General features: G+C 38.7%; 1 protein-coding gene across 1 annotated transcript in view; it reads left to right on the top strand.

The window, feature by feature from the left end:
* Positions 1-22,742, top strand: part of DAPK1 (death associated protein kinase 1) — an 89,046-nt gene extending 66,304 nt beyond the window's left edge. Inside the window, exons 16-25 of the mRNA XM_032205731.1 lie at positions 691-888; positions 4,427-4,525; positions 8,541-8,618; positions 11,092-11,314; positions 13,665-13,853; positions 15,623-15,820; positions 18,079-18,217; positions 19,225-19,345; positions 20,633-20,821; positions 21,172-22,742. Of these exons, the coding sequence (XP_032061622.1) occupies positions 691-888; positions 4,427-4,525; positions 8,541-8,618; positions 11,092-11,314; positions 13,665-13,853; positions 15,623-15,820; positions 18,079-18,217; positions 19,225-19,345; positions 20,633-20,821; positions 21,172-22,404 (2,667 nt within the window). The 3' untranslated portion in view covers positions 22,405-22,742. The remainder of the gene's footprint in view (positions 1-690; positions 889-4,426; positions 4,526-8,540; positions 8,619-11,091; positions 11,315-13,664; positions 13,854-15,622; positions 15,821-18,078; positions 18,218-19,224; positions 19,346-20,632; positions 20,822-21,171) is intronic.
* The last annotated feature ends 4,197 nt before the right edge of the window (positions 22,743-26,939 follow it).

The raw sequence follows: 26,939 nt of genomic DNA on the forward strand, positions 1-26,939 counted from the left end.
ATAAGCAAATTCCAGCTATTTAAAATATGACTCCATTTGAATAATTCTTTGTTTCTCACTATGTGAAAATTAGCTTTGCATTTCATTGCTTATACTTTTGCTATGCTAGTCCTTATAGCTAGCTTATTGCTGATAGTTATTAGCTAGTAACTAAAACATATTCAGTAAAATGTTTTTGCTTCTAAAAGAAGTAAATGTTCTAGTTATATTGCGTATACGTTGTTCCAAAGAGAGGAAGCTGTGTCTCTAAAGTGACTGATCACTAAGCAGATTGCTTGACTTCCACATCACAAGCTTCTGTTAGTAAGCACTCGAGTGGTCTACAATACTCAGCTGATTGTTAGAATTGGTCACTCTCCCACTCCTCAGGGAAGTCTTTGGTAGAGAATGTGTATCTACATTTCATCCATTCCACTGCAAAGTCTGGTGGCTTAATATAAATTTGTTTTCATCCTGTCGTTGATTTGTTCTGCCAAATATTGTGCATCTCCCTGCTTCCACCCCTGCTCTTCCCCTCCACAGCTCGTCCGCCCCCACGCTCCCCTCCCCCCCAAAAAAACAAAAACATTTTGATTCTTGAGGCAAGGAGGTGCACACAATTTCCATGAAATGATTTTGACTCTTTGTCAAAAAACACTTTGATTTTCAGCAATATTGAAATCTCACATACAAGTTGTCTTGCGATTTCAGGATGGCCATATAGCCCTACACCTTGCTGTGAGAAGATGTCAAATAGAAGTAGTTAAAACCCTCATCAGTCAAGGATGCTTTGTAGATTTCCAGGACAGACATGGTAACGCTCCTCTGCATGTAGCCTGCAAAGATGGGAATGTACCTATTGTGATGACACTTTGTGAAGCAGGTTGTAATTTGGATGTTGCTAATAAGGTAGGTGGAATATTGGAATATTGGTACTGAACTACTATATTTAAGAGCTCGCCTACTGCATTAGATGACCTTTTCCACCTCCCCTATCAGAATATTTTTTCTTCCATTTTTTTTTCTCTTAAAAAAGCCAACTGCAAAGCATTAAATTATTCATGTTGCAAACTTAGCTGTTTCAGTTAAATAGATGTCCTGGTTTCAGTTAGAACAGAGTTAATTTTCTTCCTAGTAGCTGGTGGAATGCTGTGTTTTGGCTTAGGATGAGAAGAGTGCTGATAACACCCCGATGTTTTAATTGTTGCAGAGCAGTGCTTATACCAAGCCAAGGACATCTCAGCCTTTTGCTCTGTCCTGCCAACAGGCAGGCTGGAGGTGCAGTAAGAGCTGGGAGGGGACAGACCCAGGACAGGTGACCCAAACTAGCCAAAGGGGTATTCCATACCATCTGACGTCATGCTAAACAATATATAGGGGTGGCTAGCCGGGGGGAGGGGGCCGGACTGCTCGGGGTTAGGCTGGGCATCAGTCAGCGGGTGGTGAGCAATTGCATTGTGCATCACTTGTTTGTACATATTATTATTACTTTCCTATTATCACCATTGTATTATTATTATTATTATTATTATTGTTATTATTATTTTGTTATTATTATTTTCCTGTCTTATTAAACTGTCTTTATCTCAACTCACGGGCTTCACTTTCCATTTCTCTCCCCCGTCCCAGAGAGGGAGGGGGGAGGGTGAGTGAACGGCTGCGTGGTGTTTAGCTGCCGGCCGGGTTAAACCATGACAATAGATGATTAAAGGTCCGTGAAGAAAGAGCCCAAATGAATTAGTTATTACAATGTACTTTGCTACTAATGTTGAAGTATATACCAACCTGCTTCCCTAGCCACATAGCTTTTTTTTTTATGCAGATTACATCTTAGGTGCTGAAGAACAGATGAAATGCTCTGGTAGCCCAAACAGCTGTTGATTTGATGTGATTTAATGATGCAAAATTGCTTGTAGAATTGGAGACTGGTGCATTTTTAATGAAAAAGCTGCTTTGAATTCTTCCAAATTTGTGAACAGATCTGCACTGTCACCTAACAAGTGATTTAAATAAAGTGCAGATTCTGTTGCTAGTAATAAAAATGCATGTTATGTTGGCTGGTTTATGTTTGGTTTTTTTTGTCTTGAGTTGATTAATTAAAATAAATCCTGATATTTATTTTAGCATAGCATAGCATAGCATAGCATAGCATAGCATAGCATAGAATAGAATAGAATAGAATAGAATAGAATAGAATAGAATAGAATAGAATAGAATAGAATAGAATAGAATAGAATAGAATTAATTTATATGTAAAAGAAGTTGTCACAAGCAGAACACATGAATTCTCAGGATTAAAATGTTAAATGTAAAATTACGTTCAAAAGTTGAAGTCAGCAGACTAAGTAAGGTTCTTTTGGGGAAGTGTCCTGCTGCTCATTCTATTGCATACATGTGACAATTGCAGAAATACTTGTCAAATGATAAACTTCTTAAAATGTTGATCCCAATGCATATTGCTGGGCTGCTGCCTGGTAAAAATGTGGAATGTCAACAACGGTAGTAAGCACGTTCCAAAGAGAAAGTTTAATAGCCTGTCTATAAATTTTGAGATACTAGTGCTTTCTTGGCTTCTTTTCTTGTGTAATTGTTGCAGGGTATGTGATGAGTAGATTTGATACTGTACAGGTTTAACATTCTGGCTTTCCTCCTATGCATGTTTAGGTGAAAGTAAGTGTTTCAGGAAATTTTCATGTAGCTAATTTGAGTAAGCTTAAGGTCAGCCATTATACTTACAACAAAAAGTGGAGCTAGGGGCTTAGTATTTGGTTTCGAATGTCTTTCTCTGGCCTATTTAATTTTTATATGCTGAAAAGTTTAAAAGCTCTTTGTAGGAATCTTTTGTAGGAACCTGTGATTTGTTTAGTTCCAGTGTTGTAGTTCTTTTGTTGTTTTTTTTTGTTTTTTTTTTTTCTGATTTTTCTATCAATAACGTGTTACTAATGAACACTACCATTTTTAACAAAAGCTCTGACCTTCTCTACATTAGCTAGATGATTAAAGTTGTAGGGCTTTTGGCTTGAGGGTTGTCCAGAGAAATCAGTTTTTGTTTTAATAATTAAAATCGTCAGCTGCCAAGCCAAAAAACTTACAATAATGAGCTCCCCAGTCCTGCCTCTGAGCTTAAATATGATTGACTATGCAATTAAATACAGATCCACTGCTGAGAACACATTTTGGGAAGGTGAGTTAATGCAGCAAAAGGCTGGATTAGCACCTCTTTTCATAAGTGAGATTGCTCAGCTGGCATCAGTGGCCTGGCCTCAAGCACACCACAGAAAAATCTGTCAGCCTTTAAGTGTTTGGTGGATAAGGGATCATGGTATAGGAGTTGTGATTAGATTTTGTGTCCTATTATTCTTTTAGGAGTCAAGTATACTGGAGTGATTTTTAGAGTGCACTTTATTTGAAAGGGTGAGTTCAGGTCTTGCAAAATAGAGGATATTTATTTCTACTTGTCCTCTTCAGCAGTGAGCCCTGTAATGTGAGTAAATTAACATAATGACCATCTATCCTTGGTCCTCAAGTCTGGCATTGTTGGACGTGTGTGTAATACCAATTGAGGGCACTGTTGGTTTCTTCCACAAACTACATGCAGCAGAACATCGTATGCATTTATTTGAATTGAGGTGTCAATTTTTGAGAAGCAAGCATCTCTTCAGTTTCCAGTTGGTTGGAGGTTAGCTTTGCTTTCAAATACTCTTTTGTGAAATAAGTACGTGAGTTTGGTTCTGAATGGAGGGTTAAAACAGGGAGAACAGTATGAAAGTAAGAAAATGTGTGAAGAAGTTGTAAGGGGGTTTACAAGCAGAAAATGTATGATAGTGTTATTTTTAACAGTAGCTATGAATATGAAAGACAAGAAGTGGCTGGCATGAAAACCTGTTGTCAATGAAGAGACTGGGGGGAAAAAGCAAAAATGGGTGAAGGAATACTTGCAGCACTTTTCTTCTGTCAGTGAAAGCACAAATTCCTTCATGCTGAGTACTTAAATTCATTTCTAACTCCTTGTGGGTAGAGGAGGAAACTGAGGACATGTACTTTTCAGTAATACTTTGATTTGAATAGAGTCCAGAGCTTTAAAGGTTAAGGACTCTGTGTTGCTTAACTAGTCCATATTTTGTTAAGCAAAACACGATCAGATTTATCAACACTCAGCAAGACATTCTCAAATACAGCCCAAAAATGCAAAGGATTCCTCCGCAGCTGTGGGGAATTTAACTGTACGATCATTTCCCATTTTTAAAGTAGTCGATCTAGACTCTGTTTTCAACTGAGCTTCAAGCAGTTATGCTCAAGCAGTAGTCAAAAGTACTTTTTCTTACCATTTTTGCAAGAACTTTGCTGTGTTTCTGTACCTATAATTGTACAATACGTTTGATTATTAGTCAAGAAAATCAGAAAGATGTTATTTGACTAACATAACACTTTATTTTCCAACCATTAGTACGGAAGAACACCTTTACATCTTGCAGCAAACAATGGTATCCTTGATGTTGTCCGGTTCCTGTGTCTTACTGGTGCCAATGTGGAAGCTTTAACCTCTGTAAGTATTTGTTTCTTGTCTGTTTTGTGTACAATATTAGAAAATCAGTTAATCTCAGGGGGGAAGCAGGGGTCAAATATAAATATATAATGAAATTTTAAAATGTTAGGCTGTAGAACATACACAGCTTGAAAAGCGTTACCTGTTGTCCACTTGTTCCTTTCTTACAGCTAAATTTGAAACTAGTTAAGGTTCAGTATAGCTACCACTTCATCTGCAGAGTTTCTACCCCTAAGAATTACTTGTAGCATTATGTTTTCTGTATGCAAAGTAGGCCACCATCGCTAAGATAATTGTCATATCACACCATGTACAGTTTCTGTACAAATGTAGAATATATATCTTGGATTTATTTTTTTTGCTTTCAGGGTTGTTAAAAAGTTTCATTTTCATGTCGTAAGTGTGTAGGTGCATAGATGAGTAAAATAGCACGCAAGTAACCTTGTAAAAACATATCATTTATGTCAGATCAGTCAGCAACACTGCTTTCAGTTAGAACCACTCAAGATATTTTTCTTTCACACTGCATTGAGGAACATCATCCTGACTCTTGTATCCATGGAAGGAATGAAGGAATCCTTCATCATACATAACTCATTCACACCCTGTTTACTAGGCATCATATACACCATGACGTGTGTTTTTAACCTACCAAGCACGTTTTATTTTTAGAAGAGTTGCATCAGTTTATGTTGTTACTTGCTCTAACCATTGCGTTGTACTCATAAGTAACTTGTTCTGTACATGAAAATCATGCTGTGAATTTGGTTTTAATTGAATCCGTGTTTTACAAAGTTCTTCTCCATGCAAAGTATCCTTGAGATGACTGAAATGGAGAGAAAAAGGAGAAACTTTCTGTCTCGTTTGCTTTACCTATTGATGAAAATTGCAAACATTTTTGTTTTCCTACACATTGAGCACTGCTTACTTCTTTAAACATGTATCTTGTGTGACAACGGGAAACCTTTAAAAAGCAGTCATTGAAACAAACAAACTTGAATTGTGGTTTGAAGAAGTTTAGCATCTAAAAATGACATTTGGAAAACTAGATTGTAGATTGCTGTGTCCATGAATAATGAAATGTGCATGCGGTGGACATTGTGGGGTATTTTACATCTTCGTGACCTGTTTTCTTTCCTTTCACGTTTTCCTTTTGGTATATCTCATTCCCTATGAGTGTTTTCACTGTAGGGGTAAGTTATAACAAAAGGAAGCAGAGGAGGATTTGTGAACTGTTTTTGTTCATTTATGCCATGATGGCTGTGTTGGTATAATTGCCCTTGTTGCCCCTTTCCTTCATAGATGAAAGTATATTTTATCTCTTCGGTTTCCTTTATCACCTTCACACTGATATAAATTGTGCTGATACTAAATCTGGCAGGAGGAACACACTGAATATACATCAATATCCATTATTCCAGCAGTGTCGTAGCAGAGAGAAGGGAAGAGAAGAGGGAGGAAGAATATGTGGTGTTTTTAATAGTGTCTCAGTTTTGCAGTAGTTTGCTAGATGAATGCTGAACTATTCTGAAAAGTCTTATTAACAGCTCTTTCAGAGCCAGTGTAGTAGAATTAATTGCCTTTTTCTTCTGTCAGAATGCCATTTCTGAGAAATTAACTTTTTTAGCACTGTTAGGTAACTGTGTACTGGAGTATGTTGTCTCTGCCTCCTCCCCAGGTTGAAGTCTGTTTTACTACTAGTTCAGCTTTGAATTTGATTGCATCAATGTTAAACGACCTTAGGAAATCTCATGCTGCTGGAGCATGTATGTAACCTTTTCCAATGGTCTAAAATCACCAAAACCCTTCTATCTGTTACATGCTGTGCTATTGGTCACCATGTTCTTGATTCCTGATTATGGAAGTTTCTAAACCTGTACCAAGCTTAAATTGATGCTTGCAAATGGCCAGTTAAATTCAAGACCATCTCTTGCAGTCATAGCTGTCTTGTTTGCAACAAAGGAGCCAGTCAGCAGTGGTGGATGCAATTTATCACCATTTTTTAAATAAGCTTTCATGAATCCTGTAACCAAGACATTTTCAGATGCCAGTTTTGCTTTTTCAGCCTCTACATAAACTGTACTGCTCAAGAAAGGTCAAACAGGAAAAATAACTTACTGAAACCCATCTGCTCTTTTGTTTGTGTATTTATTTTCTAATTCTTGTGCTCTGCAGTTCGTCTTGTAGTGGCCTTCCAAAGAACTAAACAGCCTTATCTTGCTCACTGTTATGGATAAAAATGGAAATTTTATTTTCTGTTAATTTCTTTGTCAAGGAAGCAACTGCTTTCTTCATGTATCATCTCAATCAATACATTGAGCTTCCAGATCTGAGTCAAAATTATCAATAGAAATGTAAATTGAATTGCTGGTATCCATCAGTTTCAACATCTCAAAATGTTTTTTGGAGGGGGCAGATTCAGCCTAGAGTTCTATCTGATCCAAGATTAAACACCTATGCTATGTCAGAGAGCTAGCCTTGAGCACACAAAACTCAGTATGGAAGTATGGGGTGAGCCCTGAGTCATGACACCACCATCCCACTGCTTCATGTCATCTTGCCCTACAATGACACTTGGCCAGGCTTCTAGCAATTCAAATCATTTCTGTTGCCATTTTTCTGGTTTGGGGAGCAGTCACCTCCAACCATTTGTAGCCATGATTGCTGATCAGGCTCTGCCTGAGCCACTGCCATCCATGTTCATTGCCAAATTCTCATCAGATGGTTATTTCCTTTGTGTTTGCACCCAAGCAGCTGTGTCAAGGAAATGATAAATCAGAGTACAGTTATTAAACCAAAGCATGAGTTGAAGCCAGAACAAAGCCCAGTGGAGCAGAGAGACATAGCAAACGAGGATGTCAAGTCAACTCAAGCCATGCTGATACAGTTGCGGAGAGAGGGGTGTAGGACCTGCCCTCATTCTAAGGGAAAGTGCCTGTACAGGGAGGGTATCTGACACTCAAATTTAATCAGCTACAGTTTTGACTATTTCTTGCTTATGTTCCGTTCCTGTTCTGTTTGAATTACCTAAAATAATGAAGACCATAATAACGTGTATGGAAAACTGAAAATGACTTCTGTAGGTAGATACCCAAATATCAAAGGTATTTATTTCATATGTAGGGTAATAGTTACAGTATCCTCAGGAACTACTTAAGACAATACAGGTTTCACATGAAAAACTAGACAATCAAAAAGAGAAGTCCAAGAAAGAGGTTTTAGTTTTACACTACATTGCCTTAACGTTTAAAAGCTCCTTTATATAAGAGCATGAAAGAAGCAGAGTCCTCATAAATTAGTTACCTGTTACTGGAATATAAAACAATAGTGTTAACATAGACATAACAGCAAAAGTAGTAAGCAATTTTTATTTCAGTTTACTTCATATTAAACTGCTGATGTATGAAACATGGGTAATTAAATGTCAAGAGCAGAATGCCGCAGGCAGATTTGCTTCTCCTTTTGAATTTGCTGATGTAGTTTTAACAACGTGGTTTACAGTGTTCTTGCTTTCTGAAAACCTCCAGTGACTGGTACGTCATCGTCATTCTTTATCCATTAGTAAATAAAAATCACTTGCTGTTCATCTAAGTGAATATGCTGATGTGTGTCCTCTTTGTGAACTGTTTAAGCTTATAGATCCGTTTAGGATGTAGTATCTAGAAATCACTATCATCTAGTAATTGGTGAGGAAAAAAGAGGAGTTCAAAAAGAGAATACTGGCATCATGCTAAGGCTCTGGATTCAAGTTGTCTTGTTACAATGGCATCCAGATACCAATTTGTAAAAGAAATACTGTTCTGCATTTTACTGTGTGTGTCTTTGGACCATTTAAGAAAAGAGATTCCTGTGGGTGTAATCATTACTGGTTCATTTGTGTTTTTTTTTCCCTTCTCCCTGATTAATCTGTGTCTGACAGCAATTACTGCCATTTGCAGAGCTGAGCTATGTTGCACATGACTTTTTATTGTGGTCAGAAGGAAGAAACTGCAGCTAATCGTTTGTTTTTCAACAGGATGGGAAAACGGCAGAGGATCTCGCCAGAGCAGAACGGCATGAACATGTAGCCAGTCTGCTTGCAAGACTTAAAAAGGTTGGGAATGCATGAATTTTAACTGGCTTTTTCATGTTTCTGAGATAGCAGGAAACATTTGACCATGGGAAATCACAAGATCATCCATCAAAGCCATTCTGAAAAACTGTTGTAAATATCCTTACTGAAATGACATCCTTTTTTAAAAAATACATTTTTTTTAATTTTAAATGACCCCCTCATTTAAAGCTACTATGTACATATTAGCAAAAATGGCCAAGATAGACTGCACCAGTATTCCATCTTATCCACTCTCACAGTGCCCACCAAAGGTTCTAATGAGTTTAGAAGAAACTGAAAAACATACTGTTAAAAATCAGCACATCCTGAAGGAGCATTTATATTTCCCCACCGTCGCCATTTTAGTTAGATTTTGGTTATGAAATATGAAGAGTTTGTGGCCTTCTGGAACCTTTAGCATCTCCTGGAATAGTAGAGTAAGAGTAGAGTAGAGTTCTCACACTCTTTTTTAAATTCTACAGTTTCAGTATCTCAAAATCTCCTTACCACTAGAATGCAAATCTGATCTGCACTTGTCATAAGGCAGTAAGTCTGACACATCTGACAGACATTGATTGTTCAAGATAAGCAGCATCATTTGTGCTATGAAGGTGCAGAGACCACTTGCCTGGAGATTCCAGGCAACAGCCAGAGCTGTTAGAGTGCTGTTTTAATTATGCTGGTGATTCTGTAGTAATCTGAAATCGTCCTTTTATATAATTTTGGAGTAAGAATATTTGTGTACTAGGCGTTGCCAAGGTAGAATTAGAATCACATCCTGACAGTAAGTCTATATTTGCTAGAATTGTAAAATATATCAGTGAAGATGTCATAAAGTGCCATAGGTCAGGCTTCCTTTTCAGGGATATCTTTTGTATACATTTGTCACAACAGGATCCATTTTATATAGTTGTCATCCAGTGTTCCTCCCTTTCCCTGACCTCCCCTCCCCCACCCCCCTGTTTTTGCATGCAGGTGAAAAAAAGCCTGTTTTTGCATGCAGGTGAAGAAAATTGAGTTTCAGATGTATAGAACAAAAGGGAGAAGATCAGATAAATCTCTTCTGAAAGAGATTTGTAGTAACTTTCACACTCTCCTTTATAGTGAAGTATATTTAATTACTGAATGGTGACTATATCTGTGGGGAAAATGTATGATAATTATATACTTGATCAGAGTACACTTTCCAAAACAGAATCTGATAAACTGAAATTAAGAAACTACAAACCACTGAACTATTCTAGTATTACTCAAAATGGGCAATGTCATCTAGTAGAGTGTGCCTGACACTTGTTTCATCTTCAGTGCCTGTGGAGGATTTTGTTCCTAATAGCACACATATGAAGAACCTACTGTCATATTGCATTCTCTGCAAGAGCCACTATTAGCAGTCAGGGTGTGCAACATTCCCACTGTGATGAGCATATTTCATATGTACCTGTTAGGGAGGAAGGAACTAAATATGCTACCATTTCTGTCCAGTTTCTCAGTGGAGTTGCTGCAGGCTCTTATTTTAGGGAGGCTGCTGTGGGTGCTCTTTTAATGACTCAGTGTACATGTGAAACAGTACAAATGCAGAACAACAGTGCCTCTCTCTGAGCTCCAAATGGGAGATTGAAGGAAGAGAGGCTGAAGCTAGTTCTTTTGCTCCTCTACCTTTCGGCTGTCTCACGGTTACCTTAAAATAGGTCTTTCTGGGGTGAGAGGAGAGTTCTGTCCTCCACTGCTTCCTCTTGCTGAGTTGATTTCCAAGCTCAGCTCATGTGCTCAATTGCAAAGTATCTATGTCTGATTGCTTCTTGCTGGAGGAAGAGAACAAGACATCTGATTTGTTAGTTCCAGTCCCAGCTACTCTTGCTGCAAGACGCAATACATGTTGGTTATGGGTGAGCATTAAGTGGAAAGCTCTTCTGCAGATGTGATTGGGTTTGAAGAAGGCCTGAGTGTGAGGATGAGATTGCAGCTGTTTGCAGAGATTGCAGAATTTTTGAGGAAAATTCTCTCAAATATGAGAAGTATAGAAAAAGTTGACAGAAAGAAGGGGGCTGCATATTGAGTTTTCACATTGCTCAGGTGGTAGCTCTCACTGCAAAATTCTTCAGTCCTGCACATATATAAGGCTGGAGATATTAGTTATGCTACTGAGAATCATGAGTAAGGAGAAAGGGAGCTGAAAGAAACTAGTTTTTCCTCTTTTGCCTAGTCCATCAGAGGTCAAAATGATCCCATTCACTGATGTTGACCATGAAACCGTGTGATTTTCATGAGGAGTCGAGGTGTTTTAGGAGCCAGCATTCAGCTGTATTTTGGCTACCTATCCCTCTCCCTCATGCCACTTGCGTGATGGAGCAGATGGAAGAACTGATCCAGATGTAACCTAGCAAGAGGGCATTATTTAAACCCTACATTTTGAGTTTGCTGGAAGGAACTTCCTTGCCACACACTCAGATTTCTTCTTTATGTTGAATTTTAGGATACGCACAGGGTGCTTTTTATCCAGCAGTTGCGACACACTCAGAACCCGCAGCCCCGGATCAAACTGAAGCTGTTTGGACACTCTGGATCTGGAAAAACGACCCTTGTGGAGTCACTTAAGTGTGGCCTGATAAGAAGCTTTTTCCGAAGACGTAGGCCTAAGATATCTTCCACAAACACAACCAAATTCCCCCCGTCTCCCTTGTCTTCCAAACCTTCAGGTATGACTTTGACATTGTACCATTTGAACAACAAATCACTCTTCTCTTCATCTGTAGAACTCCAAACAAACAGCTGGTGGCTGTGCTGTATAAGACAGAATAGCCTGTATGTGTAAGAAATTGAAGCAAAGAGGGAGTTGACTTCTCTGCATGCAGATTCATACCTAAAGTAAGAGCTAAGAGGAGCAGTGGGTGTGGACAATGAAAAATGGTTCAGCTTTTGTTCACTGATGTGGTGCATAAGTGAGCTTAAGAAAGTGGAGGACAGGACTTCTGAAAACTGTTTATTTTTACCAAGAAGTCCTAGACTACAAATACCAGTGCCATAACCGGATGCTACCATCATGGTTTTGGGGTTATGATTTGTCAGCATTTTTGAATGCAAATTCTGTGCAGAATTAAAATAGTTGCTTCATCTTTAGATGATATTTTTATTAAATTATAACTAAGGATTCAAAACTGTCTTTGGTGCATTGGAATGCTTTTCTGTAAGGCACAGGAATTCATCTGACAAGTTAAAGGTGTCTAAATTTGCCTCCAAACAAGAAGAAAATGGAGCCTTTCTAGACTGAAATAAATGTATGCAAATGGTAAGGAACTGCTCATGAAGCACCAGTTGGACTGCGTAATGTGGAGAGAGCTGCAGGATGGGTAGTTAGATTTACACATCAGTGTGTACCTGGTTTTGGAAAAATCCCACATTTATGGTAGGACATTAGGAAGAGTGAACAGTTTGTCCAGGTTCCTTTACTAACACAGTCTGTGCAATGTGTGCAAGCTAAGCAGGCACTTTGAAGAGCTCAGGTTGAAGTTGCTGTTCAGAAATAATCTTATTACATAAGTTAATGTCAGATGGGGTCAGAGTTGCTTTTTTTAAAACAAAACCAAAAAATAGCATTGGATAATGCTTGCAGTTCAGGGTTTTGTCATTATTTCTAAATAATTTTAGATTAGGGTTAGTAATGGATTTCATCTCAACATTCTCTCCAGTCAGCTGAGGAAGCCATAAGGTAGGTAGGGTGACTTGACAAGATACCTGGCACAGAGATTGTTATTACAGTTTGTTGTTTATTTATCACAAGGCATTCACATCTGTGATGATAGAATACACAAATGGATTAAATAAATAAATCAGAAGTTCCTGGTTTATTTAATGTAATTTACTGTGTCGTGTAAAGGGAGGCTAATCACTTGAGGAATTGTCAGTACCTGGAGGCACTGCAGGAAAGTTTTGACTGAAGACAGATTTATTATGTCAATTGGTACCAAGACCAGAGGATAGGTCTAATGCTCTCATACCATCATAAATTCAAAGAAGACAGCCAGTCACATTCTTTGGCAAATCACCATACAAGTAATGGTGAATTTGAAGCATAGACTTGAAAATAGCTTATCTAGAAATAAATCTTTAAAGTTGTGCAGTGCTATCCAAATGAAGCTATGATGACATTGTTCTGATGTTTGGATTTGGGGGTTTTGCTTGTTTCGATTCATTATATATCATGTGAATAATGTTCTGGGTTGAGTGGCAGACAATTAAAACAGTACAGTTTGGTGGATAATTGATAATGTGATTATGTTTTCAAAAGTTCTGTAAAAACAAGTACGTGAATTCACTGTATTTGAATCACGTGAGCCTAAAGATTTAAATACTCTATTAAACGATCAAACATGAAAGTATAGTTGTACTGCTGGCAGGTAGTTTCTTTCTATATTAAAATCTGAATATTAGAATTCAGCATCTACTGGGGGGAAGAAGTCTTTACTTCCACCACTAGATGGTGCAAGTTAATTAGAAGCCCTTTCATTTCTCATTTATAGAATCTATAGCAAGGTGAACTGAGCAAATTGCCTACAAATAAAATAACTTCAGTTAAGGGCCTGCTTTTCTTACCCACCTCCTCAGAAATAGTTATTACGTGGTGATATATTTATCCTTACTTAACAGATTCAACTATACAAATATGTAGCATTTCTATACCAATAAAAACAGCCCGTGCTATGAAATTGCAGCCCTTAGATATAAAAAGTTGTATATCTTTGCAATATGGAAGAGCTTTTTCCATTGAAGTCTTTTGTTTCCAATCTATTGTTTTTTTCTATGCTTCCCACCCAGTAGTATATCTGTTTAGGTGCAGTAAGTGCTATATGGGATCATTCTAATCTTTTCCTTTTCAGCATTCAGAATAACGATGTATTTGTGTGCACTCACAGCTTGGTAGCCAACTCCTTTTTTTTAAAAATAGTTTGGTTTTATTAATCAGGTTTTATGCCTAGCATACCTATTGTGAAGTGATCTGACTGCAGTTTTCCCTCAATTTGTAATCTCATTTTCCTTTCCCTGACCCAGTTTCAGTAAGTATTACGAATCTTTATCCTGGTTGTGAGAATGTCAGCGTGAGAAGCCGTAGTATGATGTTTGAGCCAGGCCTGACCAAAGGGGTATTAGAAGCTTTTGTTTCACCTGCTCATCACTCCCACTTCTCTGCTGATGACCAGTCCACCAAGGCCATTGATGTTCAGAATGCCTACTTGAATGGTAAGCGGAGGCATGCCTTAGTTCTGTGTGAAAGGCAATGCCATGGTGCGTGGTTTTAGAAACAAAAACAAAAGTGTCTGACTTGGTATAGGACTGACTGTGGTTAAGAATTCAACACTGTTGGGGATTGGTTTGTTTAAGCAGAAGGTAAATCTGCATGAAATTTTCTGCTTGTAATACACGTAGTAATAACCATCTGTGGCAGATATACCAGCACTACCTAGAAGTGCTTTTGAGATTAATAAGTGGGGCAGAAGGAACAGATTTGGTGTAATAGGAGTGGGTTCTAGGTTAAAGGCCCCTTCACCTACACTGCATGTAGATTAGGGATTTTGGCAGACATAATCCAGTCTCATTGGCCCAAGTGACCTCATCTTGCATGTGGTACCCAGGTGTATGAAGAGCCTACCATTCACACCTCCCAAGGGGTCTTCAGCAAATTTGGTGAGCACTGTGGTGAGTGGAGCTTCTAGTTTCATTAATTTGGAAGGCAAGCCAGCTGCTCCGCAGTTGGAACCAGTTAACAGTAAGAGGGGTCAGTCAGAGAAGTTATTTGAAAACCTCTCTACTGTTCCAAAGCAAAACACTAATGCAGAGCTTTCTGTTTATCCAGTAGCTGTCTTTTTTCACAAGTACACATAGATGCTAGTAATGCTTTTGAGTGAGAGAACCATACAACAGGTACATACCACCACCCCTGCTAGTCATCACAGAGGTGGTAAGATCTCTCTGTAAAGATCTCTCCTCAGCATTTGTAGCCTTGAGGCAGAGCTCAGATTAATCAAGCTTTTATTTTGGAGAGAGAAACCTACTTACAAATTCATTATATGCACGCTAACACATACTGACAAAACATTTGTCCTGGATGCTGAAGAGTTTGGCATGTAGCTAAAGCTTGTTCTTTATCTGGGTTAATTTCTCCTTTTGATATAATTTGAAACCAGGTCAAATTCTGCAGTGAAACAGAGTTGTGCAACAGGCTGTCAGAAGGATTTTCTTTTCTGTCTTTGTACTGTCTTGATATAGAAGGAAGGTATGCACATGGATGAGCTCTCGATTGCTGAATGCATAACGGCAGATTTGAGGTTTCTGGATTTCTTTCTTCTAGAAGTTCAAGGTGCCTCTGAATCAGCATTTATTTAAATAGGTGGAGTACAAGTGTACTTTATCAGGTAGTGAGTCTGAGAAGTGCAATACAGTGCAGCATGCTAATGCTTTTCTTACCTGAAGTAAAGGAGATGACAGAAAGAATCACTGTGCTGTTGGGATCCTTAACATGGTGGTTCTCCAGTCCTGACTTACTCATGTGATTTGAGTAATACAATTCCATGAAGCAGAGTGGTTTCTTTGAGAATCTTTGAGTTGTTTTTAATACCAGCAGTGAGATGTTAGAAAGAAAAAAATCATAAAAAATGTTGAGCTTTAGGGAGGAGTACAAAGGAAAAACAGGAGCAGTTATTTGCTTCTGCGCAGGACAAAAGCCAATGTAGTGTTTAAGGCTGCATGACTTGAATACACAGGTGCGTCCATGTGGCATCCAGCTGAATGTTCTAGGGAAGTGAATGTGAGAGAGGAACAGATTGTAAGGACCCAACTTCTCAGTCTCTGAGACTATCTGAAACCTGTTCCGTTTGTTCATGATTGCGTTTGCAGTTTTGCTTTCTCACCTGCATACAGTTTATCTCTGAGAAAGTTTAAATGAGATGAACTGTTCCCTTGAACAAGGCTTCATGCTTACTGACAGTGTGATCTCTTTGTCTGTTTTTCAGGAGTTGGTGACTTCAGCATCTGGGAATTCTCTGGGAATCCTGTGTATTTCTGCTGTTACGACTATTTTGCAGCGAATGATCCCACCACAATTCACATAGTGCTTTTTAGTCTTGAGGAGCCTTATGAAATCCAGTTAAACCAAGTGACCTTTTGGCTTAGTTTCCTGAAATCATTAGTTCCAGTTGAGGAGCCAATAGGTATGCTCTTCTGCCTGTTAATGAAATATTATGGGAAAATAAGATTGTGTTTCACTGCAACTTCTAAATCCTCTTTGCTGAGTGCTGTTGTACATCTTTATCTGCTTTTATTTAAAAAAACTTTAAACATTTTCTCAGCAATAAATGATTTCATTTGTGGAACAAGCCTGAAGAGTTTCATGCACCAGTTACTCCAACTGAAATGGGTCATGAGATAAGGTGGAGGCTTTTGTGGCAAATGAAGTTTTATGTCAGAAAAGCTGTGTGAAAAAGTGTTTCAGCATATCGGAACCATTTAAGACCAGTTCTAGACACACTAATTAAAACTCACTTAAGTTTAAAAACCTAATCCTAAATTAAATCTAATTAAATCTAAACACCAATTAGCTCTTTGCAGCGTAAATTGGTTTCGCCAATGAGAACAGTACAGGATGACATTGTAGAGTGACGTTACACTCTCAGTACATGCCACTCCAACCTGTTTAACTAGAGTTGTATTTGGGATACGAATATGCTTTGGCACATCAGGGTGTACAGAAACCAGTATTTCTAGTAAATTTCATTTCATATTTTTAAAGACTTTGCCCAGATTTTAAATGAAATGACTATTCAAGCTTTCTAACAAGTTGAAAGTTACTTGACAGACAAACAAATTAACTTAACTCGTTTGTTTCCTTAAAATCTCTGTAGGTATACATACCTGATAGCTTGATTGTGTTTGTAGCAGAGTGTTGGTCTGCAGACTGACAGTTTTATGGAAGAACCATTCTCTGACATGTGTCTTGGTTCTATGAAGCAAAATGTTATCCCAACCAGTGGATCTAACTCAACACTGATGGACGTTCATAATATTGCTATGGACGCCCTAGAAAAGTATATCTAATGCTTATGTAGTGCAGAATATTTCCCCTCTTTCTGTTTTCTACTCAATTCTGTACGCATGATCTCAGCCTGACAAGTGACAATGATGAGCCAAAGGGCAGACCTTCGGTTTTTAGCTTGGACATATGTATGTCCTTTCATCTTCCATCTTAGGTCAAGTGATGAGGTTACAAATATAACCATTGCGATCTAACTGACTTGCAATTAATTCTGGAACTAAAAGCTCAGAAATGTGCAAAAAAGCATTAAAGCTGAAAATGCAGTTAACTTGCAATTGTTGAAAGCTTTCCTTGTCGTCTTACTCAAGCAAGGAAACTTAGTTCTTGATTTAACTAGTAACATAATTTAGGTACTTTGCCTAAATCAGCATTTATACTGCTCAGCTCAATTTGGATACACATGTGTAACTAATTGTTACAACTCTTAAATAATATGTATTAATTGGCATTTGCAGAATATTTAAACTTTAGTAATTACTTTCCAGTTATATTGTCTGTTGTTATATTGTCAGCTGAAAAACAAAAAGGTTTACAACTAGAGCATAGTTATTGTGGAGTGCTACACAGTGAGGGGAAATGTGGCCCTTTTGTGAATGAATCAAAATTCTGTAGCTTAGTTGATGAAAACTGAGGTAAGCATATTTCTCCAATATGAAGTTTTTGACAGACAAAAACAGCAGAATTGGATGTACTTTGTTTTTTTAAATAATTGCCTAATGATGTCTCCTCTTTTCTGCAAGATCAGTTTTAAAAAAAAAGATAGAAAATGTGTGTTCCATGCTGTCACCTCATTCATGCCATTTGTATCTTTCTTTCTTTCTTTTTCATTCTTTTTCATGGTATCTGCCAGGCTTTCCTACTTAACTCTCACCTAAGTGAGAGGTCACTGTTTGTGTAAGTACTGTAAATAGCATTCATACCAGCATATGAATGTTGTGGACATTGTGTTCTACTTAAAATTCTCTAAGCTGTACCTGTAGCATTAAGGACCATCCAAACATTATGAGAAACCTTTTAAAGAAGCTTTTATTTTTTATTTTCAGTCACGTTGATATAGATTGTAGTTAATAGATATCTAATTAGCATTATTATTAAAAGTTTTTGTTTAAACAATAAGGGCATAAAATATTTATGATACCAAGATTCTAGCTATTCAAATTATACATTATGTAGATAATTCTATAATAGATAACAGCCATAACACCAGTGGTTTGGTTGTGTAGAAATAGGTATTGTTGTGCTTAAAGTTGGTAAATCTGCTGCAGAATATCCACTGGTATCAAGAATACAATAGCATTGCTACTTAACCGGCTTGGTAAAGCAGACAGCTCCCTGGGCACGTCTCACAGTGACGAAATAATCTTGTTTCCCTTCTAGCATTTGGTGGAAAGCTGAAGACTCCACTACGTGTTGTTTTGGTCGCCACACATGCTGACATAGTGAATCTTCCTCGGCCTGTTGGGGGGGAGTTTTGGTATGACAAGGACATGTCATTGCTGAAAGAAATCAGGAACAGGTAAGAGGGGGTTATAATGTAGTGCACGTGTTGGTTTCGAAGAAAAATACTAAAATGCATAATATGTAAAAGGTTTTTTGTTTGGCTGAAGTTACGTGGTATTTACATGAAAGAAAGTCTCAGCCTGTAAATACTGAAATAGATCTCAAGGCTGTTGTCAACCATCTGTCAAACATCCTGGTGTGTAGGTTTTGCACCAGTCTCAGAAAAGTGGGCAAGTCTGAGCTGCGGCCTACAGGTGCAGTAGAGGAAGCTGTCCTCTACTGCCACCATTTTCTCTGAACTGATTTAGGATGGGCAGGAGAAAAACTAAACCACACCAGGAGGTACTGTCTATAGATATTTTTGGAAGAGCTAGATGTTGTGGAGTCACATACATGAAAAAATCAGCCTAGAAGTTGAGAAAACCATTAACCTTCTTGAGCAAGTATTTGGAGAGTATGCTAATCATGCTAATTTTCGCAAACTAATGGTATTGTGTAAGGTAACAATAATTTATACTCACAGTGAGCACGGTAATCCATGTAAGTGGCTAATGGGATTTGGGGAACCATCCATACCTGTGAGCATTTATACTTGTCTGTACTATACAAGAAACAGATGTAGGAAATCCACCACAACAGAGGCAGAGCAGTGTCTCAATCACTTGAAATAAACCAACAGAAAATATCTGGGTGTAATCTTGCATTCCTGCTATCCCCTCTCTCGTAAAATGTTTTTGCAATTACGAGTCCTAGGGTGCAGTTGTTATCTCCTTCAGAGTTTTCAGCCTTCTTCCGTAGGAAAGATGATAATTTTCTGCTAATATATCTGTTTATATTCAGGAAAATTAGAGAGCAACTCTACTATCTTTGCGTATAAAATATCTTAGGATTATCAGTACTACATTTCATCATTATTCTTTGAAGAAAATTAAGTGCTGTGCAATTTAAGGTTGAAGCGCTGCTGAATTAGGAAAACTGGATTTGGAACTGAATAGACAATTAGTGGCTCTCTTTTTCTTCTAGATTTGGAAATGATCTTCACATTTCAGACAAGTTATTTGTATTGGATGCTGGAGCATCTGGATCTAAAGATATGAAACTCCTCCGAAATCACTTACAAGAAATTAGAAGTCAGATAATATCTGTAAGTAATGTCTAATTGTCTTAGATTGTGTCAGCCAAGATGTGAAAATCTTGGGAAAGAAATAATTTACTGAAAACTCGGTACTTAATTTCAGAACTTAAGGAACAACAGACTGATGACATCAAGGATTCTGTCAGCATTTTCAAAATCGACAGTATTTTGTTTGGGTCACCAAAATGGCCTCTATTGAAACAATTGAGATTATGAGCTTAAAGCTAAATTTTTGTAGTTTGAGTTGACAGTGATTAGATTCTAGTGCTGACTTTTTTTTTTATTGTTTTGTGTGTCAGAATAGCATTACAGAGAAGCAGAATATATTTGATGGAAATAAGTTTTTCATTAAAAAACACTGGAATAGAACACTTTCCTCAGTTGTTAGGAGGTAATTCTCAACATAGATGGGTGAAGTGGATATATATATTTATATGTGTGTATATATGTATTTATGTATGTATATGTTTAATCTTCTTGCTAGGGTCTTTGACAGAAAAATATGCGCTTGTATTTTTGTATGTGTATATATAACTTCATGAAACCAAGGGTAAAACAGCCATGGTTTGTTGTAATCACCATGAATCTACATAGCCTTCAATACCAAGGGTAACCAAGCCAAACTATTAGGTAGCCTTTAGCATTTAAATTCTTCATTCTAAAGTCTCTCTTAATTATGTAATGCCAACAAGACATTTTCTAGCGGCTTCTGATAGGTGTTTAAAAAAAGTGAAGCAACAGTTACTGTATTTCTGAGTTCACTCTGTAGATTGAGTGTTTTTTTATGTGAAATTTGGATTATTTTATGTTCCCAATGATCTCTTGGTTTTCAATAAGATTTTCTTATTTGACAAAACTTTTCTGTAGCAGTTGCCACTAGATGAAATTTGGGGAGCTTTGCATATGAATTGGGTGCTGTGGCTTGAGATTGCAGGGATGAAAGCATTAGTAATGTCCAAAACAGTCAATAGATAAATGTGTCATCTGTACTTCTAGTCTAGTACTGATACTCTGCTTCTCACCTGTTGAATGAATTGGTCCAGAACAAATAGTGGTGAGTACAGATTTTAAATAAATGCCCATCTGTTTCTGGAATTGTACTTTAAGACAAGGTTGATCTTCTCACAAGTACATACCAGATGGAAGAGTAACAATCCATCACAAGGGGACTCCTCAGATGTGCATGTGTGTCATTTATGTATTAGAACACACACACAGCCTCTATTTAGAGAAGAAAAAAAAGACTGTTCTCAGCACAGTAGTTACAAGTGGGTGTTTTCTCTGCTTTTTTTTAAGACTTGTCCACCAATGACTCACCTGTGTGAAAAAATAATCTCTACACTGCCTTCATGGAGAAAAATGAATGGACCTAACCAGCTGATGTCCTTGCAGCAGTTTGTGTACGACGTACAGGAGCAGCTTAATCCCCTAGCAAGTGAAGATGACCTACGGCATATTGCACAGCAGTTGCATAGCATAGGAGAAGTGAGTGTTTTTTTTTTATCTAAATTGTGTATCCATACTATCAAGGTACTGCTCGGGTAGAATATTGCTTAATAGGATTTAAGCAAATGTCTGTAGTAATTTGTTTCTACTCTTCCTTTTAAGACATCAAAAGAAGTAGAGACTGGTTACTAATGCTTTTTGTTATCATTATTGTCTTGTGGCAATAGAACAAGATCCATTCTTTGCGTTGAATACTTGCAAAAAAATCAAATGTTGGTTGTTTTTCTTCTGTTAGAAGTGCTAGTTAAAGATTATGAAAAACAGTAGGTGCGGTGGTATTGTCTTATACTTCGTAAGATATAAACAATAGCTTTCCTATTTATAAACAGATTAACATCATGCAGAGTGAAACAGTCCAAGATGTTGTGCTTCTGGATCCTCGCTGGCTCTGTTCAAATGTCCTTGGAAAAATCCTGTCAGTGGAGAACCCAAAAGCTCTCCATCACTATAGAGGTCGATACACTATAGAAGACATCCAGCGTCTGGTAACAGATAGTGATGTGGAAGAACTGATACAAATCTTGGATGCCATGGATATCTGTGCAAGGGACCTTAGCAGTGGAGCAATGGTTGATATTCCTGCTCTCATCAAGACTGACAATCTCCACAGGTCTTGGACAGATGAGGAGGATGAAGTACTGATCTATGGTGGTGTCAGAATCGTTCCTGTGGAACATCTTACCCCATTTCCTTGTGGAATTTTTCATAAAGTTCAGGTGAATCTCTGCAGGTGGATTCATCAACAAAGCACAGAGGGAGATGCCGATATACGTCTGTGGGTAAATGGGTCGAAGATTATGAATCGTGGAGCTGAGCTTTTAGTGCTGCTAGTCAACCATGGTCAGGGCATAGAGGTTCAAGTTAGAGGACTGGAAACAGAGAAGATCAAGTGCTGTTTACTTCTGGATTCCGTTTGCAGCACCATTGATAACTTAATGGCCACAACCTTACCAGGCCTTCTGACTGTAAAATACTACCTTAGTCCTCAGCAGCTGAGGGAACATCATGAGCCAGTAATGGTCTACCAGCCTAGAGACTTCTTCCGTGCACAGAGTCAAAAGGAGACGTCGCTCACTAACACCATGGGGGGATATAAAGAGAGCTTTAGCAGTATACTGTGTTTTGGATGTCTCGATGTCTACTCCCAGGGAAGCCTAGGAATGGACATACATGTTTCAGATCTGAATCTGCTTACCAGGAGAAAACTAAGTCGGCTTTTGGATCCTCCTGATCCCATGGGCAAAGATTGGTGCCTTCTGGCCATGAACCTGGGCCTCCCTGATCTTGTTGCAAAATACAATACCAATAATGGAACACAAAATGACTTCCTGTCAAGCCCAGTCCATGCCCTGCTGCAGGAGTGGAGTAATGCTCCCGAGAGCACTGTAGGTATCCTAATGTCTAAGCTGAGGGAATTAGGTCGCAGGGATGCAGCAGATTTTTTACTGAAGGCATCTTCTGTATTCAAAATAAATTTAGATGCTAATGGTCAAGAGGCTTATGCTTCAAGTTGCAACAGTGGCACGTCTTATAATTCGATTAGCTCTGTGGTGTCACGGTAAGAACAAGTGTTTTGCATAGACATCTTTTCAAACTCCAGGAAGGATAAAAGTGCAAGAGCTTCTGTGTACTGTCAGTTATGAGGTTTTACATCAAAGGATCTTTATCCTTCTTCAGCACCACCTTTTTGTGCTTAAACTTTCTACTTCTAACTGTGAATTGTTGCTTTTTATTTGATCTGTTGAAAAGGCTGGCGTACTTCTGGTGTTGTAAGATTATTACAGATAAATAATGTGCTGCTTAATACTGCCATTTTACTGGAAAGTCTTTCAACTTTTTAGTGCTGCAACTGTTTTATAAAATACTTCTATTCTCCCTGTAAAAGGAAAGGGGAGAGGAATAGCACATATTACCAGAAATGTGTATTTATTACACCCATTTTTTTCTTCTCATGTTGTCCTCTGCTTAATACTTTTTAATATTTGTAATGAGAGAAATCCACCTACACTTCTGATCTTTCTGCCTGAATATAACACCACATTGTTTATAGCTGAAAAAGTGAGTGCCTTTTGCAGAAGGGAGGGTGCCGTTGATTTGAATGACCCTGCTGGAGTTACAAGAACATGCTACCTCTGTTTCACTTAAATTGTCTGCATGCTTATCATTGCAAGTGGTGCTTGCCTTTTAATTTTCCCTGCATTTTTAAGACATTGGTGATGACTCATGCAGAGCTTTCTTGTGCCAATCCTGTGGGTACAGATGTGTGATACCTAATCAACTTCAATTACAGTCAGATCATAATGTGAAAATCTCTAAAACTTGCCAATTATCATGCTTCATTATTTCCATGCACCTCAGGTAAAACTTCATATCATTATAGAGTTCAAAAAGGACATACTACATGTGTTAGATGCCGCAGAATAATATTGTATAGCTGTCAGTTGTAATTTGTGTATAACAAATGGTTTTCTACTGTTAGATCCTAAGTTACTTACTTCCTGTACTTGAAAACTTTAATGGGGATAAAAACAAAAAGGATGCAAGATTTCCTGCAGTGAGAACTTTAAAATTGATATGAGGGGATATGATACATTCTCTGTTCTAAAAAGCATGTAATGGTGCAATGTGTGTTTGTGTATATATATTGTATGTATATATATTAATACTATTTTTTCCTTAAACTTACAATGTAGTAAAATTTTAAAGGATTTTTTTACCAATAAACTGTTGCTTGTTGCATCTCTTTCATTTGTATTCTGTACCTGAAAGGAACCAAAAATTCTCTTTTCTTCACAGTCGCAGTCCCACAGAGGCATTGCCTGGCTTCTGAAGTTCTGGGCACCACCTGTTTTGCTTCAGGGCTTTTCTCAATGTTCAGTGAGAGTATTTGTTTATATTTTATTAGGTGGCCCCTCTGCTGTGAGTAGGTTTATGTTCATTTGACAAACAGCAAGCCAAAATGGGTTGCTATGTCACTTTTTCCTTTGTGTTTTTTGAGAATGAAAACCAAAACAGCAGAAGTGAGTCTTACCAAGGTACCAGGTAGCTCCTACCCTGCCTACCTCCCCGGGTGCTTTAAGCACATGGAAGATCAATGACTGACTTGGGAATTTTGGTGCAGTAGTGGGTTTTTTTGTTTGTTTGTTTGTTTTTTCCCCTCCCTAGCAGTGTGTTCTTGACAATCCTCTGCTTCCATTTACAGTAAAATGCAGCCGGGGGAGTATAAATTACTTAGTGGATGCTGCGATGGATCTTTAGTTGGCAGTAAATGCCTATTGCATCATTTACAGTTCTTATGGTAATAGGTTCAGGAAAGTGAATCACAGTCATAGGATAACTTGGCTTGTGTTCCTATAAATCATGTGTCATATTACTGAAATTCATTAAAAAAAAAAAAAATCATATTCATCCTAAATGATGATTTTGACAGAAGAACCTAGAACTTTAGCAAAGTGACACCAAAGGGAATCCCACATGCTCTTCAGTTGTTTCAGTTTTATTGATTCTCTGCTTGGTCAGTGCTACACAGCTTCACTCCACAATTTTTAGAGCTGCATTTTAAACGCACTGGCCCTGACTCACTCTAAAAATGGGGGCAGTGGCAGTCTTGGATGATTAAAAAGTTTATCTGTAAATATAAATTGTTTGACTGTGCCAACCACAAACGCAGCTCCTGCCAGGAAAGCGGGTGGGGTTGGACACTAACCATCAAAACGCTGTTCCTTGTGCTTCGTAGCTTCAGAGCAGAGCTGCTGAGACGCAAGCTGATGATGCAGAAGTTAGTGCCAATGTTCATTTTGTCAACAAAATCAATAAAGAGACAAACTCAAGCTTGCAACACAATTGCTCAAGGCCAAGACACAGCTGATCTTGCAGTTCAGAAATGTTTATTACTGACGTCTGAACTCAAATTCGGAAGAAATCGTCAAAGCAGGGTGTGCAGGAAGTGAGCATTTTGGTGAAGGTAATTTTTTCCAAGTAGAGTCTCTCTTCCCAGGTGTGCAGCACCATGCACACATAGGGTAGGAAAGTGTTTCATATTGCTGCCGGTCATGCTAGGAAATGGTTTTAGACCCTGTGTAGTTCTGCTGCTGACCGAACTGGTACATTTGGAAAGCCAGGAGAGATCAATGGCTGCAAGCAAATCCCTGAGGATGGGACAAGAAGGGCATCCTTGGGTGGAGGTGGGTATAAATTACTCTTCTCGCCTTAAGAGGATGTAAACCAGAGACAGCCATAGGTTTCAGAATCCTTGTGATTCAAATGATTGAGAAAGAGTTATGAAACTATGGGGATTTAGCAACTCTTCATGTCAGAGACTGACAGAGCCAGGAGGCTCAGCAAGGAGCCAGAACCCTGCTCCCTAAATGGCCAGGTCTTTCCCAGAGCAGCTGTGAAGCTGTTACAGCTCCCCATACTGGAGCCAATGCCAGGCCCAAATCCTCTGCTGGCTGCATTTCCCAGCCTCGGCAGAAGTTCCCTGCTGGTGCCCTGCAGCCTTTCTGTACCAAAGAAGCTGTGTTGTACCATTGCTGAAAACAGATTCCTCGATACGAACCATGTCGCTGTTTCCGTGTCAGGGTCCCACATGATGTTCTGATCTCCACATCGAAGAGAGATGGACTTGAGGGGGGGGGCAATCCCAGACATGAGCACAGACTGGGAGAACTCACTGAGAGCAGCCCTGCAGAGAAGGACTTGGGGGTTCTGGTGGATGAAAGGCTCCACATGAGCCAGCAGTGCGTGCCTGCAGCCCAGAAGGCCAACTGCGTCCTGGGCTGCATCAACAGAGGGGTGGGCAGCAGGTGGAGGGAGGTGATTGTGCCCCTCTGCTCTGCGCTTGGGAGGCCCCACCTGGAGTGCTGCATCCAGATCTGGGGCCCCCAGCACAAGAAGGGCATGGACCTGTTAGAGCAGGCCCAGAGGAGGGCTACAAAGACGATGAGAGGGCTGGAGCACCTCTCCTTTGAAGAAAGGCTGAGAGCTGGGGTTGTTCAGTCTGGAGAAAAGATGGCTCCAGGATGACCTCACTGCAGCCTTTCAATACTTAAAGCAGACATAAAAAAGATGGAGAATGACTTTTTACATGGGCAGAATGGGCAGACAATGACAGGACAGGGGGGGATGGTTTTAAACTAGAAGAGGGGAGCTTTAGTTTAGATGCGAGGAGGAAATTCTTCACTCAGAGGGTGGTGAGGCCCTGGCACAGGCTGCCCAGAGAAGCTGTGGCTGCCCCATCCCTGGAGGTGTCCAAGGCCAGGCTGGATGGGGCTTTGGGCAGCCTAGGCTGGTGGGAGGTGTCCCTGCCCATGGCAGAGAGAATCAGATGATCTTTAAAGTCCTTTCCAATCCAAGCCATTCTTTGATTCAGCTTTGCAAATGAAATGGAAGAGCAATGCCCAAGCTGAACCTTCAAAAGAATTAAATAACGCATGCTGTGTGCTGAAACCTCTCTTCAGGTCAGAGCAGTCAGAGCGGTGCATGGTCCTCTTTGAAGGTTGATTGAATGCACTAGGTACAGTATTAAAATCTATTTCTATTTGACTTTGAACTATGCTTGTTAAAAAATAAATATATATAGAAATAAATAAACAAGACCACAGATTCACTTATGTCTCTTCTCAGTTTTCATGTCTTGGAAAGCAAGGTAATAAAAAAAACAATAAAAAACAATAATAAAAAATAATAATAATAAAATAAAATAAAATAAAATAAAATAAAATAAATAAATAAATAAAAAGGAAGAAAATAAGATTTTAGCAATTCTGAGGTACTTCTGGTTTCCAAAGTGCTTAAATGGTTATAGCAAAGACACTCAGACTTTGCATGTATGAATTCAGGTCTGCAGCAGTCAGCTGAGCTACAGACAGAAGACTGTATGGTGGCACCGTTTACCATAACAAGCTTTACTGGAACAGTGGACGAACAGCAAACGCTGACTCAAAGCTGGAAGAGTGCCTCAGCTGGACCTGGTTCAATCCTGCATTAACCAAAATGGCTTAGCACTTCTGCACCAGCAGACTGCCCTGGGTGAGGTCCAGACCCAAACCATGCATATTTAGAGATCATTCTTGAAAACGCAGCCGTGCTGCTGTGC

This window comes from Aythya fuligula, chromosome Z (genome assembly GCF_009819795.1).
Source record: "Aythya fuligula isolate bAytFul2 chromosome Z, bAytFul2.pri, whole genome shotgun sequence".
Lineage (NCBI taxonomy): Eukaryota > Metazoa > Chordata > Aves > Anseriformes > Anatidae > Aythya > Aythya fuligula.